Below are 17806 nucleotides of genomic sequence, written 5' to 3'. Positions count from 1 at the left end.
TAGTATTACACTAGTACTGCCGGTAACACTTATCCCTAGTATTACACTAGTACTGCCGGTAACACTTATCCCTAGTATTACACTAGTACCACCGGTAACACTTATCCCTAGTATTACACTAGTACTGCCGGGAACACTTATCCCTAGTATTACACTAGTACTGCCGGGAACACTTATCCCTAGTATTACACTAGTACCGCCGGTAACACTTATCCCTAGTATTACCGGTAACACTTATCCCCAGTATTACACTAGTACTGCCGGTAACACTTATGCCCAGTATTACACTAGTACTGCCGGTAACACTTATGCCCAGTATTACACTAGTACTGCCGGTAACACTTATCCCTAGTATTACACTAATACTGCCGGTAACACTTATACCTAGTATTACACTAGTACTGCCGGTAACACTTATCCCTAGTATTACACTAGTACTGCCGGTAACACTTATCCCTAGTATTACACTAGGACCACCGGTAACACTTATCCCTAGTATTACACTAGTACTGCCGGGAACACTTATCCCTAGTATTACACTAGTACTGCCGGGAACACTAATCCCTAGTATTACACTAGTACTGCCGGTAACACTTATCCCGAGTATTACACTAGTACTGCCGGTAACACTTATCCCTAGTATTACACTAGTACTGCCGGTAACACTTATCCCTAGTATTACACTAGTACTGCCGGGAACACTTATCCCTAGTATTACACTAGTACTGCTGGTAACACTTATCCCTAGTATTACACTAGTACTGCCGGGAACACTTATCCCTACTATTACACTAGTACTGTCGGGAACCCTTATCCAGAGTATTACACTATTACTGCCGGCAACACTTATCCCTAGTATTACACTAGTACTGCCCTTAACACTTATCCCTAGTGTTACACTAGTACTGCCGGGAACACTTATACCTAGTACTACACTAGTACTGCCGGGAACACTTATACCTAGTATTACACTAGTACTGCCGGTAACACTTATCCCTAGTATTACACTAGTACTGCCGGTAACACTTATCCCTAGTATTACACAAGTACTGCCGGTAACACTTATCCCGGTTATTACACTAGTACTGCCGGTAACACTTATCCCGGGTATTACACTAGTACTGCCGGTAACACTTATCCCGAGTATTACACTAGTACTGCCGGTAACACTTATCCCCAGTATTACACTAGTACTGCCGGTAACACTTATCCCCAGTATTACACTAGTACTGCCGGTAACACTTATCCCGAGTATTACACTAGTACTGCCGGTAACACTTATCCCGAGTATTACACTAGTACTGCCGGTAACACTTATCCCCAGTATTACACTAGTACTGCCGGTAACACTTATCCCCAGTATTGCACTAGTACTGCCGGTAACACTTATCCCCAGTATTACACTAGTACTGCCGGTAACACTTATCCCCAGTATTACACTAGTACCGCCGGTAACACTTATCCCTAGTATTACACTAGTACCGCCGGTAACACTTATCCCTAGTATTACACTAGTACTGCCGGTAACACTTATCCCTAGTATTACACTAGTACTGCCGGTAACACTTATCCCTAGTATTACACTAGTACTGCCGGTAACACTTATACCCAGTATTACACTAGTACTGCCGGTAACACTTATCCCTAGTATTACACTAGTACTGCCGGGAACACTTATCCCCAGTATTACACTAGTACTGCCGGGAACACTTATCCCTAGTATTACACTAGTACTGCCGGGAACACTTATCCCTAGTATTACACTAGTACTGCCGGGAACACTTATCCCTAGTATTACACTAGTACTGCCGGGAACACTTATCCCTAGTATTACACTAGTACTGCCGGTAACACTTATCCCTAGTATTACACTAGTACTGCCGGTAACACTTATCCCTAGTATTACACTAGTACTGCCGGTAACACTTATCCCCAGTATTACACTAGTACTGATGGTAACACATCCCTAGTATTACACTAGTGCTGCCGGGAACACTTATCCCTAGTATTACACTAGTACTGCCGGGAACACTTATCCCGAGTATTACACTAGTACTGCCGGTAACACTTATACCCAGTACTACACTAGTACTGCCGGTAACACTTATCCCTAGTATTACACTAGTACTGCCGGTAACACTTATACCCAGTACTACACTAGTACTGCCGGTAACACTTATCCCGAGTATTACACTATTACTGCCGGTAACACTTATCCCTAGTAGAACCCTGTCAACCTTGTTGCCTGTCGACCCAACAGTGTCGACCTAAGAGCACACACTGCACGCAGTACTCACAGAACGGATATCCCATGCTCCCTATGGGTTATATAAACGAGGACTAGAGAATGACCTGCTCTTCCATCTAATCTATGGTGGTTTATACACAATTGGACACATCCTCAATAAAACGCGTTAGCTCGTTATGATACTTGCAGTCTGATAGATGTAAAGTACCAGAGGAAATAGCTGAAACTATGGCGGACACCACAAATAAGGGAACAGCGGAGGAAATTCCAGAACTTTCAGTCAAAGCTGATAAATTGGGATCCTGTACAAAGTCATGAAATCCACACAAATGAGACACAGCTGGTTCCGCAGCCAGATAAGTGTATACAGAGCAAGAGTAGACCCTTGTGTCCCCCTTTCCACACCTACTGCTCCAGGAACACATCTAGGGCAGGACATGGCAGCAACGGGGGGGGGGGGACGACACGACAGAGAGAGGTCAACGGAATAGAACGGTTGGGCTTTGGCCAAAGACCCTCAAGTATCCAGAGAGCTTTAAGAACGGCAATTGTCTAGAACGGGGTGGAAGAAATTCTAACCAAGAGCGGAGTATTGAAGTACAGACATAGTACGGACCTTCCTCCAGCAGAGACCTGAGCAGTGAGTGAAACGCCCAGCGACGGCAGCACACAATGGTCATTTCCAGTCAGCCAATGAGATCACTTTGCAGTTCTTTTATTATCAAATAATTTAATATAAAAATGGAAGAACAAAATTCATTTTTCACAATGCATATATATATAAATATACACATTACATACAGTTCTATGTAACTGGGGTCTTCACAGTGCTATACAGAAATGTGTGTATATAACACACAAGGGGGGGGAGAGGTGGTTACGTCAGTCTGTGTATGCTACATACACATGTACTGTAAATCCAGACTCCCCACTTATTGTATATATAAGTCTATATACCATGTCCCTGCACTGTATACAGCATTGACATCACATATGACATCACGTATGACATCACAGGCACTTGGGTCTGTGTTTAGCAGAAGTCTCTCATAACGGTGGACTGTGTCCAAAGACAGTGATTGGTCAGTGGTGGAGGAGTAAAGGTCATGGCTCAGGGCCAAAGGGTCACCTGTAGCCGCACAGTTAGTTTATTGGTCAGATGCAGGGCTGTAAGGATACAGCCTTGTGGTCACTTCTGGCAACGGGTTTGCAGAATGCATGTAGTTATACGGTGGCCGGTTGTGCTTGTTTGTAGACATGGGGTCATAGTTCAGCTGCAGGACCTCATGTTGTAGTCTTCTGGTCCAATATAGGCGTGATAGATGGTAGCGCGGTACATCCTTCGGGGAGTTAGTAGCAGGGGGCAGATCCCACGGGGAACTTCTCTGGTGGAATAATCTGCTGTAGACTGGACAGAATCTTCTTCTGATGACCGGCCAGGGTAATCCCAATCCGCAGGAGGTCTCTAAGGTGAGGGGACAATAAGGTTAATCGCATCTGCCCGCACAATCCAGACACCGGCCCTCAGGTGTCCAGCTACTTTCTTCACTGCCCACTGACTGCCCTGACATCTATATACCACAATTACCCCCAACTACTGCCAGAGACCCACAATCCACCCTACTGCCCTTCATCTATTAGATGTATGGTACCGCACTACCTACTCCTCCCTACTGCCCCCGCATCTATTATATGTATGATACCGCACTATCTACTCCTCCCTACTGCCCCTGCATCTATTATATGTATGATACTGCCTTACTTACCCCCAACTCCTCCCTACTGCTCCTCATCTATTATATATATATAATCCTGCACTACTTACCCCCAACTCCTCCCTACTGCTAACTCATCTATTATATGTATGATACAGCACTACCTACCCCCAACTCCTCCCTACTGCCCTTCATCTATTATATGTATGGTACCGCACTACCTACCCCCCAACTCCTCCCTACTGCCCCCGCATCTATTATATGTATGGTACCGCACTACCTACTCCTCCCTACTGCCCCTGCATCTATTATATGTATGATACAGCCCTACTTACACCCAACTCCTCCCTACTGCTAACTCATCTATTATATGTATGATACAGCACTACCTCCCCCATCTCCTCCCTTCTGCCCTTCATCTATTACAGGTTGAGTATCCCTTATCCAAAATGCTCGGGACCAGGAGAATTTTGGATAACGGATTATTCCGTATTTCGGAATATTTTAATATTTCAATGATGTATTTTGAAGTATCTTGCATGTATGCTGTATAAACACATAATATACACACAAATATATTTTATTACCACATACAATACACACAAATATATTTTAATTGTTCAAAAAACAAGGTTTCAAAACGTGAAACAAAATGTGTGTACTATCTCAGCATTTAATTTGAATGCCAAGCAATCATTGTCTTGCACATATATAGTGCCAGTTACATATCATGTCCCCAGTGATGCTGTTACAAATGTCTACAGTGAGTTTTTAGCAAAAAAAATATTTTTTTTCACTTTCTGGAATGTCCGTATTTCGGAATAATTCGGATAACGGATATTCGGATACGGGATACTCGACCTGTATATGTATGGTACCGCACTACCTACTCCTCCCTACTGCCCCGCATCTATTATATGTATGATACAGCCCTACTTACACCCAACTCCTCCCTACTGCTAACTCATCTATTATATGTATGATACAGCACTACCTACCCCCAACTCCTGTCTACTGATCCTCATCTATTATATGTATTGTACCGCACTACCTACTCCTCCCGCATCTATTATATGTATGATACTGCCCTACTTACACCCAACTCCTCCTCATCTATTATATGTATGGTACCGCACTACCTACTCCTCCCTACTGCCCCCGCATCTATTATATGTATGATACTGCCCTACTTACCCCCAACTCCTCCCTACTGCTCCTCATCTATTATATGTAAGATACTGCCCTACTTACCCCCAACTCCTCCCTACTGCTAACTCATCTATTATATGTATATAATCCTGCACTACTTACCCCCAACTCCTCCCTACTGCCCCACATCTATTATATGTATGATACTGCACTACCTACTCCTCCCTACTGCCCCTGCATCTATTATATGTATGATACTGCCCTACTTACCCCCAACTCCTCCCTACTGCTAACTCATCTATTATATGTATATAATCCTGCACTACTTACACCCAACTCCTCCCTACTGCCCCACATCTATCATATGTATGATACTGCACTACCTACTCCTCCCTACTGCCCCGCATCTATTATATGTATGATACTGCACTACTTACTCTTCCCTAATGCCCCCGCATATATTATATGTATGATACTTAGTGTTCATTCTAGCACCCACCATATTTGAAAACCCATGCAGTTCCTCTTCCCTGCCTGGGGTGTCACTGTCTGCTGTGGTGTTTCTAGCACAGGTCTGGTTTGCATATCAGTGCTGATATATACAGACCACACTGTGCTAGAAACACCACAGCAGACAGCGACACCCCAGGCAGGGAAGAGGACCTGCACTAATACTGCACTACCTACTCCTCCCTACTGCGCCCGCATCTATTATATGTATGATACTGCACTACCTACTCCTCCCTACTGCCCCTGCATCTATGATATGTATGATACTGCCCTACTTACCCCCAACGCCTCCTCATCTATTGTATGTATGGTACCGCACTACCTACCCCCAACTCTTCCCTACTGCCCGCTCATCTATTATATGTATGATACAGCACTACCTACCCCCAACTCCTCCCTACTGCCCCTGCATCTATTATATGTATGATACTGCCCTACTTACCCCCAACTCCTCCCCTACTGCTCCTCATCTATTATATGTATGGTACCGCACTACCTACCCCCAACTCCTCCCTACAGCCCCTTATCTACTATATGTATGGTACCACACTACCTACCCCCAACTTCTCCCTACTGCCCCTCATCTATTATATGTATGGTACCGCACTACCTACCCCCAACTCCTCCCTTTCATCTATTATATGTATGGTAAGGCACTACCTACCCCCAACTCCTCCCTACTGCCCGCTCATCTATTATATGTATGATACCGCACTACCTACCCCCAACTCCTAACTCATCTCTTATATGTATGATATCGCACTACCTACCGCCCCATCTATTATATCTACCATACCGCACTACCTACCCCCAATTCACTGCTCCTCATCTATTATATGTATAATACCGCACTACATACCCTCAACTCCTCCCTACTGTCCCATATCTATTATATGCAAGATACCGCACTACATACCCTCAACTCTTACCTACTGCCCCATATCTATTATATGTATGGTACCGCACTTCATACCCCCAACTACTCCCTACTGCCCCGCATCTATTATATGTATGGTACCGCACTACCTACCCCAACTCCTCCCTACTGCCCGCTCATCTATTATATGTATGATACCGCACTACCTACCCCCAACTCCTCCCTACTGCCCGCTCATCTCTTATATGTATGATACCGCACTACCTACCCCCAACTCCTCACTCATCTCTTATATGTATGATATCGCACTACCTACCGCCCCATCTATTATATCTACCATACCGCACTACCTACCCCCAATTCACTGCTCCTCATCTATTATATGTATAATACCGCACTACATACCCTCAACTCCTCCCTACTGTCCCATATCTATTATATGCAAGATACCGCACTACATACCCTCAACTCTTACCTACTGCCCCATATCTATTATATGTATGGTACCGCACTTCATACCCCCAACTACTCCCTACTGCCCCGCATCTATTATATGTATGGTACAGCACTACCTACCCCAACTCCTCCCTACTGCCCGCTCATCTCTTATATGTATGGTACCGCACTACCTACCCCCAACTTCTCCCTACTGCCCGCTCATCTCTTATATGTATGGTACCGCATTACATACCCCCAACTACCCCTCATCTATTATATGTATGATACCGCACTACCTACCCCAACTCCTCCCTACTGCCCCTCATCTATTATATGTAGGATACTGCACTACCTACCCCCAACTCCTCCCTACTGCCCCTCATCTATTATATGTAGGATACTGCACTACCTACCCCCAACTCCTCCCTACTGCCCCTCATCTATTATATGTAGGATTACCACACTACCTAACCCCCAACTCCTCCCTACTGCTCCTCGGCTCACCCTCTATGTACGGATGATACAACTGTTCCTGTGTAAATAGGGTATACATAGACGAGTCACTGAACCACAACTGGCACCGCTGCTGTGCAGACACTAAGGAGCCACAAGACCAGTGCAGTTGTGCCCCCAGCTTACCTCAGACCTTATAAACAATGATGAAACCTTTGTGTGGCTATACTGCAGGTATATTCTGTATTACACGGGCGGCGTTACACTGTCTCATGTATGAATAATAAGGGAGGGGGTGTAAAATACACCCATAAATGCACCAATCAGCATCACAGTGACTTCACAGTCAGCCAATCAGAGGCAGCTAGCTAGCAACCCCCATTATTATCAGTCCTCAGGACACCTGCCGGTGATCCGGCTTCTGACAGGCAGAACCGCACCACCATTGTACGGGCAAACTGGGAGCACCGAGCACACCATGAGACCCCATAGATCAAGCAAGAACCCCCACCAGACCCAGACACATACTCTGTGTTTAGCTGCCGCACTCGGCTGAACGTTGTAAATCCGGCATTCCTGAAACCTTCCTCATATCGCCCCATTTTGATGGCGTGCAACCATTCACCCACCGAAGAGAAGGAGGAATAGTGGGGGGTGCGCTGGTCGAGAAGAGGCTGCGATGATCTGCGGGGAGAGAAGAGGAAACTCATGGAATATGGTAATTAGGACTCTGCGCACATGATACAATGGGCCCATTATCTCCCTGTCCTACGCCCACCCCTTAACTTGTAACTTCCTCTGCTGCCAGCTAACCTTGAACTGTGACCCAGTGAATGACCTGCAGAACATTCCTCCATTCCAGTCTCTGCAGACCAGTAACCACTTCCTCTTCCCTACTTAACCCTTTCCCTGCCTCAGCCCTGCAGCACGTCTGCCAATTATCCCCCTCGCCTGAGAACGTTCTGGCTCGTACCCTGGCTGCTCCCGGGTGGTTATTTTCAGGCTGGCGGGGTTGCGGATAAGCTTGTCCAGAGAGCTGACGATTTCTGTGAAGCGAGGCCGTGAGGCTCGATCTCGCTGCCAGCAGTCAAGCATCAGTTGGTGCAGCGCCGACGGGCAGTCCGGAGGTGCCGGAAGACGGTAATCCTGCTCTATGGCGTTTATCACCTATACGGAGAGCGGGGGGGAAAGCGGGTGAACATTTTTGGCCACCAGGCAACGGGACCCCCAGAAAACACAGTAACTAAAAGCCACACTCACGTCTTGGTTGGACATGTCCCAGTATGGGCGCTCTCCGAAGGACATGACCTCCCACATGACGATGCCGTAACCCCACACATCGCTGGCGGAGGTAAACTTTCGGAAGGCGATGGCTTCGGGGGCTGTCCAGCGGATTGGGATTTTACCGCCCTAAGGAGAGAAGACTGGGGATGAAGTGTCACGTTTCTCAGGATAAAGCCGACGACCGTTCCCACACCGAGGAGAGGTGTTGCTATTAATATCCACCTCTCATTTTCTAGCGGAGGGAAGATTCTCCGCACGCACCAATATCATCTTCCAGCCCTGGGGCCAGAGCTCAGTATCTGTGTAATCCATCATCCCCTTACCCCCGCCCCCACCCCAGTTCTCAGGCCTCTCCTCACCAGACAAGACGTGTACGTTGGGTCTGTGGATCCCTCCTGCAGGAACCGCGACAAGCCAAAATCAGACACTTTGCAGACCAGGTTACTGTTCACCAAGATGTTGCGCGCAGCCAGGTCCCGGTGTACGTAATTCATCTCCGCCAGGTAGCGCATGCCGGAGGCGATCCCTCGCAGCATTCCGACCAGCTGGATGGGGGTGAACTGACCGTCATTTTGCTGCCGGCACAAAGAACAACACACATTATTATAGGAAGTCACTGGTAGGACAGGTGTGTGTATGTATGCCTTACGTAGGATCACATGTCCTCATAATGGACCAGATGTATCAAGCTTCAAAAAGTGATAAAATGGAGAGTGATAAACAGCCAGCCAATCAGCTGCTACCTGTCATGTTACAGACTGGGTTTGAAAAATAACAGGTAGGAGCTGATTGGCTGCTTGTTTATCACTCTCCATTGTATCACTTTTGAAGCGTGATACATCTGGCCCAATATCTCCATCAGACCCGCGCTCCCATCAAACCGCCCTCTGTCCCACCTGCTCCCATCAAACCGCCTTCCATCACCACCCACTCCCATCAAGCCTCCTCTAGCAAACCCCGCTCCCATCAAACGGGATTGATATGAAATCCCGGCGGTCGGAATTCCGGCGTTCAAAATCCCGACGACGGAATCCTGCCAAAATTCCGACAGGGGCGGGGGATGTGGATCCTCCCCCCCCCCTTGCGGGCTCGCTGCGCTCGGCACACTAATTTATTCTCCCTCTATCGGTGTCGTGGACACCCACGGAGGGAGAAAGTGTCAGGATTCCGACCGCCGGAATTTGAACTACATCCCCATCAACCCACCCTCCAGCAAACCCCGCACCCATCAATCCACCTTCCGTCACACCCTCTCCTATAAAACCACCCTCCGTCACAATCGCTCCCATCAAACTGCCCTCCATCACATGTGAAGGAGTGGCTATATCCCGGTTGTGCAGAAGGAAACGGCTATACCCCGGTTGCACAGGAGGAGATGGCTATACCCCGGTTGCACAGGAGGAGATGGCTATACCCCGGTTGCACAGGAGGAGATGGCTATACCCCGGTTGCGCAGGAGGAGATGGCTATACCCTGGTTGCACAGGAGGAGATGGCTATACCCCGGTTGCACAGGAGGAGATGGCTATACCCCGGTTGCACAGGAGGAGATGGCTATACCCTGGTTGCACAGGAGGAGATGGCTATACCCCGGTTGCACAGGAGGAGATGGCTATACCCCGGTTGCACAGGAGGAGATGGCTATACCCCGGTTGCACAGGAGGATATGGCTATACCCCGGTTGCACAGGAGGAGCAGCTATACCCCGGTAGCACAGGAGGAGCAGCTATACCCCGGTTGCACAGGAGGAGCAGCTATACCCCGGTTGCACAGGAGGAGATGGCTATACCCCGGTTGCACAGGAGGAGATGGCTATACCCCGGTTGCACAGGAGGAGATGGCTATACCCCGGTTGCACAGGAGGAGATGGCTATACCCCGGTTGCACAGGAGGAGATGGCTATACCCCGGTTGCACAGGAGGAGCAGCTATACCCCGGTTGCACAGGAGGAGCAGCTATATCCCGGTAGCACAGGAGGAGCAGCTATACCCCGGTTGCACAGGAGGAGCAGCTATACCCCGGTTGCACAGGAGGAGATGGCTATACCCCGGTTGCACAGGAGGAGATGGCTATACCCCGGTTGCACAGGAGGAGATGGCTATACCCCGGTTGCACAGGAGGAGCAGCTATACCCCGGTTGCACAGGAGGAGCAGCTATACCCCGGTTGCACAGGAGGAGATGGCTATACCCCGGTTGCACAGGAGGAGCAGCTATACCCCGGTTGCACAGGAGGAGATGGCTATACCCCGGTTGCACAGGAGGAGATGGCTATACCCCGGTTGCACAGGAGGAGCAGCTATACCCCGGTTGCACAGGAGGAGATGGCTATACCCCGGTTGCACAGGAGGAGATGGCTATACCCCGGTTGCACAGGAGGAGCAGCTATACCCCGGTTGCACAGGAGGAGCAGCTATACCCCGGTTGCACAGGAGGAGATGGCTATACCCCGGTTGCACAGGAGGAGCAGCTATACCCCGGTTGCACAGGAGGAGATGGCTATACCCCGGTTGCACAGGAGGAGATGGCTATACCCCGGTTGCACAGGAGGAGCAGCTATACCCCGGTTGCACAGGAGGAGATGGCTATACCCCGGTTGCACAGGAGGAGATGGCTATACCCCGGTTGCACAGGAGGAGCAGCTATACCCCGGTTGCACAGGAGGAGATGGCTATACCCCGGTTTGCACAGAAGGAGATGGCTATACCCCGGTTGCACAGGAGGAGATGGCTATACCCCGGTTGCACAGGAGGAGCAGCTATACCCTGGTTGCACAGCAGGAGATGGCTATACCCCGGTTGCACAGGAGGAGATGGCTATACCCCGGTTGCGCAGGAGGAGATGGCTATACCCCGGTTGCACAGGAGGAGCAGCTATACCCCGGTTGCACAGGAGGAGATGGCTATACCCCGGTTGCACAGGAGGAGATGGCTATACCCCGGTTGCACAGGAGGAGCAGCTATACCCCGGTTGCACAGGAGGAGATGGCTATCCCCCGGTTGCACAGGAGGAGATGGCTATACCCCGGTTGCACAGGAGGAGATGGCTATACCCCAGCCACAAGGATAGAAGTAGATGTAGGAAACAAGAGATGCACTCACTCTAAGAAACGAGTCCAGGGCCCCGTTCTCCATGTACTCTGTGATAATCATAACGGGGCAGTTGTTTGTAATTACTCCCTCCAGGTGGATGATGTTGGGATGCTGGAACTGCCCATGATGCTGGCCTCGCTCAGGAACTCTCGCCGCAGGCGCTCCGTGTACCCGCCCTTCAGAGTTTTGATGGCCACATAGTTTTCCTTCTTCCCTGGGACCTTGAGACGCCCCCGACATACTTCCCCAAATTCACCTGTGGAACAAAGAGACCGTTATGGATATAACCTGCCCAACGCCGGTGGCACATATGTCTGGCTCCGGCATCCCCGTGCCAACGCTTGTTCCTCACCAGCTCCTATGACCTCCTCTATCTTCACATAGGACACATCGATCTCTTTGGCGAACTCTCTCACGGCCTCATTGGGGTCTTCGTAGGTGAATGGATCGATGTACAACTTGGTGTCTAGAACGGGAGGACACACAGGAGTCAGAGTCCTGCTGGTGGTAACGGTGTCACTCAGAACTTCCAGGAGGACAGGACCTATCCAGCGCTTCATGTGAGGGTCCAGCCCCCCCAGGTCACAGAAATGATTGTGAGGCTCCTAGTGTCATTTATTAGATTATTGTACATTTCCAGTCGCCATAATAAAGAGACAAATGGCATAAAGCAGATGATATACAACAGCGGTGACTTATAATCTGCATATCACACAGTGGACTGGACAGGATTACTAGTAATGTGGTGAGACACTCACTGTGTCCGATGAGGTACTGCCCAGGTTTATCACAGTACTCCGGCTCCTTGTTACCCCCGTGCTTCCTGTGTGGACAGAGACAGGGGTATTAGACAACTGGGGAACATACGGTTTCCATTCCCTGTATTTGCAGGATGCTCGTCAATAACACGGTCACAGCCGAGGGAGCGCGTATAGAACAATGGCGTTGGGCAGGCCGGTGACCAGCTGCCTGCATTACATTACTACTACGCTGGACGGGAAGGAGATGCCGCCATACCTCACACACACCACAGCGATGATGATAACTGCGAGCACCAGCACAGCTCCGACACCAGCCGTCCCAGCGATCAGCTCCACCTGTGGCTGGGCCTTCTCTGGATCTAGGACAAGACACGCCGACGTTAGGACACAGTAAGGGCAGAAATATAGGACGCCCCCAGCTAACCCCCCCCCCCCCACCCACACACACTTACCCACTGGCAGCGTCTGGAATAGAGTGTCTCCGCTGAACGCCCCGTACCCGGCCTCGGTCCTGGCACGCACCTGTACCACGTACACAACCCCCGAGCGGAGCTCCTTGAGCTCAGCCTGGCTTCCCGGGGTCTTCAGGAACATTATAAGGGGCTTTTCTTGATCCTGGAGAGGAATTAGACTGAGTCTTAATTTGCCCCATTGTACAAGAAGGTGACACCCATCCCTGATCCGTCACCCGCCGTGACCTCTCACCTTCTCGTAGTACTTGACTTCATAGTCCAGAATATTCCCCCTGTTCGGAGACCGCTGTGGGAGGGGCGGATTCCATCGCAAGGATAAGGAGGACTCCGAGGCGGCTATCTGCTGGATGCCGGTCACCGGGAGGGGTACTGCACAGGAGGAGACAGAAACCAGATTCATCTACCGGTCTGAGAGGAACCCACACACTGACACTACTATTGCTGGCAGACTCACAGTCACGGTCGGTAGTGACGTTATACTCCTCGCCCGCTGCCGGGACACCGCTGCGCTCAGACACGCCGTTCAGGGCCAGGACTCGGAAGGTGTAGGTGACGCGGGGGCGGAGGCCTGACACACGGATTTTGCTCTCCATCAGCTTCTGAGGACGGGGGGAGAAGGAGAGACGCGTGCAGGGGATGCATCCCACGCCCCCTGCGCACTCTGTACACTGCACCTCATAGAACAAGTCCGATCGCCCGCCAGAATCCAGGGGCTCGCTCCACTCCAGGTCCACCGTGGATCCATTCATGTTGGCGACGATGCTGCGGGGGGCAGACGGGGTGGCTAGAGGACAGGAAGATGGTATTAGCGTAAAATGCCCTCACTGCTGGAATGCCAGCTTTTCCCCAATAAGATGGCACAACACAGATATGGGGCACTGTACATCCCAAGCTTGGCGAGAATTCAGACATTAGCGACAGACATAGGGAAGCGCTGCCTCAATGTAGCAAGTGACCAACATGGCCGATCCCACCCTCACTAATACCTGTGTGTGCTTGGGTGACTTACCTGTGCAGGGGGCAGTAACTGGGTCACCCGGGGCCCTGTAGAAGCCGAGTTTACAGTTACACGCTGTGGCCCCAGCGGCTCCCGACTGGCTGTTGTATGGGCAGAGTTGGCATGGTACCTCCCCAACGCCAGGCTTAAAATATCCAGGAATGCAAGCTGCAGGAACATAATGAAATGCATCAGAGTGTGAGCTTGTTAGGTCAGTTTTCTCAGCTTCTCTAGAACGGCATCTCAGGGGTTAGATAAAAATGTCCTGGGCACTAGCAAAAGAAGGGTTAAATGAGGGGTGGCCTGAGGGTGAAGGCGGCAGAGAGGTTATAGATATTCAGGAAATAAGCAGCTCAGTAACATTGGTCGGTGGTGGTACGTAATGAGGGGGGGTAGATTGAGTGGTGGTCTATGGTACGGAATAAGGGGTGGGGGTAATCTATGGCACTGCACTGGGGAGATAAATGAGGGGTGGCCTGAGGGTGAAGGCGGCAGAGAGGTTATAGATATTCAGGAAATAAGCAGCTCAGTGACATTGGTCGGTGGTGGTACGTAATGGGGGGGTAGATTGAGTGGTGGTCTATGGTACAGCATTGGTGGGAGAGAGGTGTGGTGGTCTATGGCACTGCACTGGGGAGATAAATGAGTGGTGGTCTTTGGTACAACATGGGGGGGATAGATGAGCCACGTGGTCTATGGTAAGGCATGGGGGGCAACGACGAGTGGTGGTCTTTGGTAAGGCAGGAGGGGGATAAATAAGCGGTGGTCTATGGTCTGGTGGTCTGTCGGAAGGATGGATGGGCACGCTGGGCACCAGGATTTGAGTAACACAGAGTAACATTAATCAGGTCCCCTCCGAGGCCTCTATATTCCACATACATAGGTTTAGCTGCCATTGCTTTACACTAAAGCCCCTGGATATTCAGGCTGCCCTGACGTCCCCCTTACAGCGGGGTGACCAGAGCCAGGGTGACAGCAGCAGCACTGAGGTGCTTAATCCCCAGCACTAGGAGTGAAAACTGTGTCCTATATGTGCTACAGCCCCGAAACCTCTGGCGACTGTGGGGTGGCAATAACTAAAATCCTGGGGCTGGGAGGAGCCACAACCTACATACTTTGTGGGTGCGCTGCAGCCCCTGAGTAGGAAGCGCCGCTGCAGCCAGGAGCAGAGACAGCCAGGTGCGCCGGTGACCAGGGGAGAGTAACGTAAATGCAGCACTGGACATGTATTCATGTATATCCTCTACCTGTAACAGCATGGACGTTATGGCGTGACTGCCATCTGCGGTATCCTGGGACCACCAGAACTCCGGCTATGGGTGGGGAGAGGAATCCCCACAGTAAGACCACTCAGGGTGCTCACACACAGCGAGGAAGTTACATAATATAACCAGGACTGGAGCTGGACGGTATATGTGTATGGTGGAAGCAGGAGTGGGGTTAATGAGTAGGGGACCCCCTGGAGATGCAGGAGAGGGGTTAATGAGTAGGGGACCCCCTGGATATGGCAGGAGAGGGGATAATGAATAGGGGACCCCTGGAGATGGCAGAAGGGATGAGTAGGGGACCCCTGGAGATGGCAGGAGAAGGGATAATGAGTAGGGGACCCCTGGAGATGCAGGAGAGGAGTTAATGAGGAGGGGACCCCCTGGATATGGCAGGAGAGGGGATAATGAATAGGGGACCCCTGGAGATGGCAGAAGGGATAATGAGGAGGGGACCCCTGGAGATGGCAGGAGTGGGGTTAATGAGTCGGGAACCCCTGGAGATGGCAGGAGAGGGGTTAATGAGTAGGGGACCCCCTGGAGAAGGCAGGAGAGGGGGATTATGAGTAGGGGACCCCCTGGAGATGGCAGGAGAGGGGGATAATGAGTAGGGGACCCCATGGAGATGGCAGGAGAGGGGATAATGAGTAGGGGACCCCCCTGGAGATGGCAGTAAACACCTGGAGATGGAAGGACAGGCGTAGTGGTCAGCATTGCTGTCTCACAGCACTGAGGGATCTTGAGTATAACTTCTGACCACTGACAGATCTGTGTGGGGTCTGTATGTTCTCCCGTGCTTGTAAAGGACAGATTAGGTGAAGGCAACACATGGTCATCCTGCTGCTGTGGAACTACATATACCAGCATGTCCTGACACCATTGTGCTTTTAGGACATGCTAGAAACGTCCAGAACATGCTGGGATTTGTAGTTGTACAGGTGACACGTGATGAGGAATACGGCGTGTAAGCAGATCTGATTAATAAATGCACTGTGGAATATGTGGGCGCTATATACATTATAGTAGAATGAGTGGTGGTCAGTGCTGGCAGCAGAGGGGTTAAATGAGTCTCTGGCACAATTTCCAGTCCCCCTCCCCTCGCTGCACTTCCTGCCCCCTCCTCACACACATACCTGACATTCCTGCTGCCTTTTGTCTGTGACACCTCTGCTGGGAGCGCTCTGACAGGGGGCAGCAGCCACCCCCTCCCCCACCAATAAAGCGCTAATCCCTGCTCCTACAGTACATGATGTCATCATACATGGAGGACACAAGCGTGATGTCATCCTGAACCCTCACCTGTGCACTTGGTGCGACCGTCCTTCTCCTCCCTTCCTGCTGCACAGACGCACTCCCCAGCTGCCGGCTTGGCCCACTCCCCATCCTCCCGACAGTACATGGTGGGACGTCTCCCAAGAGAGCCCTCAGCACCCTCCACACAGCTGCCCTCAGCCGACACCACGAGCCCTTCCGACACCGTCTCGTTGAAGCTTGCCAGCGATGCCACCACAGCCGGGCATAACCGATAGAAGACGCGGACGGCAAGCAGCGCCATGCAGGCCCCCTGGTCTTGGAAGGCTAAGTAAAATCCTTTGTCCTTCAATGGACCTAGCCGTAGGGTCTTGACGTTGGACCTCATTGAGCCGCCACTCCCACCACGTCCAGCTGGCCGACCCAGTGTGTCTGCTGCCACAGTGTCCACCTTGATCCACGGGTTCTCCAACCAAGGAGGGAAATGGTCGCTGGCCAAGTCGGCGTCGTTTTGGTAAAAGTAGAGGTTGAAGGTCTCTTTGCAGGAGCGACCGGCTCGGGTCAATGACGCGCACTCAATCATGGTAAAGGTTATCTCCACATAGGCGTGGTGGGCAGGACCCCGTCTGATGTAATTGGTCCGCAGCCAGTTGTTCTGACCCGACAGGTGAGCATTGCAGATTTCATAGGTGCGGACAGGTGTCTGCTCCTCATCCAGCCCAGAGGTTTCATCCCACTAGAGGAAAGAGAGACATAGATGGGGGACATCATCATACCCAAACTTCCAGGCGTTCCCTGAAAACTCACCTCTTCAGGCAAGCCTATCATATTTATATACCGCACACATAACCATCTGAGGCACTTATGTATTATATAGCTTCCCTTCTGGACTTGTAACTTGGTGGGACTGCTATGCTATTACTGGTGCCTGTCCTTGTGTTTCCCTCCTATGTCCCTATAGATTGTAAGCTTGCAGCAGGGCCCTCCTGCCTCCTACAGTCTGTCTGTTACCCAGTTTGTTTTATCACTGCCTACTATTGTAAAGCGCAATAGAATCTGCTGCTCTATATAAGACGCTGTAATGGAATCTGCTGCGCTATATAAGACACTGTAACGGAATCTGCTGCGCTATATAAGACACTGTAACGGAATCTGCTGCGCTATATAAGACACTGTAATGGAATCTGCTGCGCTATATAAGACGCTGTAATGGAATCTGCTGCGCTATATAAGACGCTGTAATGGAATCTGCTGCGCTATATAAGATGCTGTAACGGAATCTGCTGCGCTATACAA

At 50.5% G+C, this 17806-nt stretch overlaps 1 protein-coding gene across 1 annotated transcript in view; it reads right to left on the bottom strand.

The window, feature by feature from the left end:
- Positions 1-2947: 2947 nt before the first annotated feature.
- Positions 2948-17806, bottom strand: part of EPHB4 (EPH receptor B4) — a 63996-nt gene continuing 49137 nt past the window's right edge. Inside the window, 15 exon segments of the mRNA XM_083185850.1 lie at positions 2948-3713; positions 7919-8074; positions 8364-8557; positions 8651-8800; positions 9034-9249; positions 11773-11888; positions 11891-12019; positions 12116-12229; positions 12522-12586; positions 12781-12883; positions 12977-13139; positions 13230-13366; positions 13452-13781; positions 14007-14162; positions 16559-17246. Coding sequence (XP_083041976.1) covers positions 3599-3713; positions 7919-8074; positions 8364-8557; positions 8651-8800; positions 9034-9249; positions 11773-11888; positions 11891-12019; positions 12116-12229; positions 12522-12586; positions 12781-12883; positions 12977-13139; positions 13230-13366; positions 13452-13781; positions 14007-14162; positions 16559-17246 — 2832 coding nt within the window. The 3' untranslated portion in view covers positions 2948-3598.

This window comes from Crinia signifera, chromosome 4 (genome assembly GCF_055691185.1).
Source record: "Crinia signifera chromosome 4, ASM5569118v1, whole genome shotgun sequence".
NCBI classification, from domain to species: Eukaryota; Metazoa; Chordata; class Amphibia; order Anura; family Myobatrachidae; genus Crinia; species Crinia signifera.
This window is presented reverse-complemented; position numbering and strand designations above follow the sequence as displayed.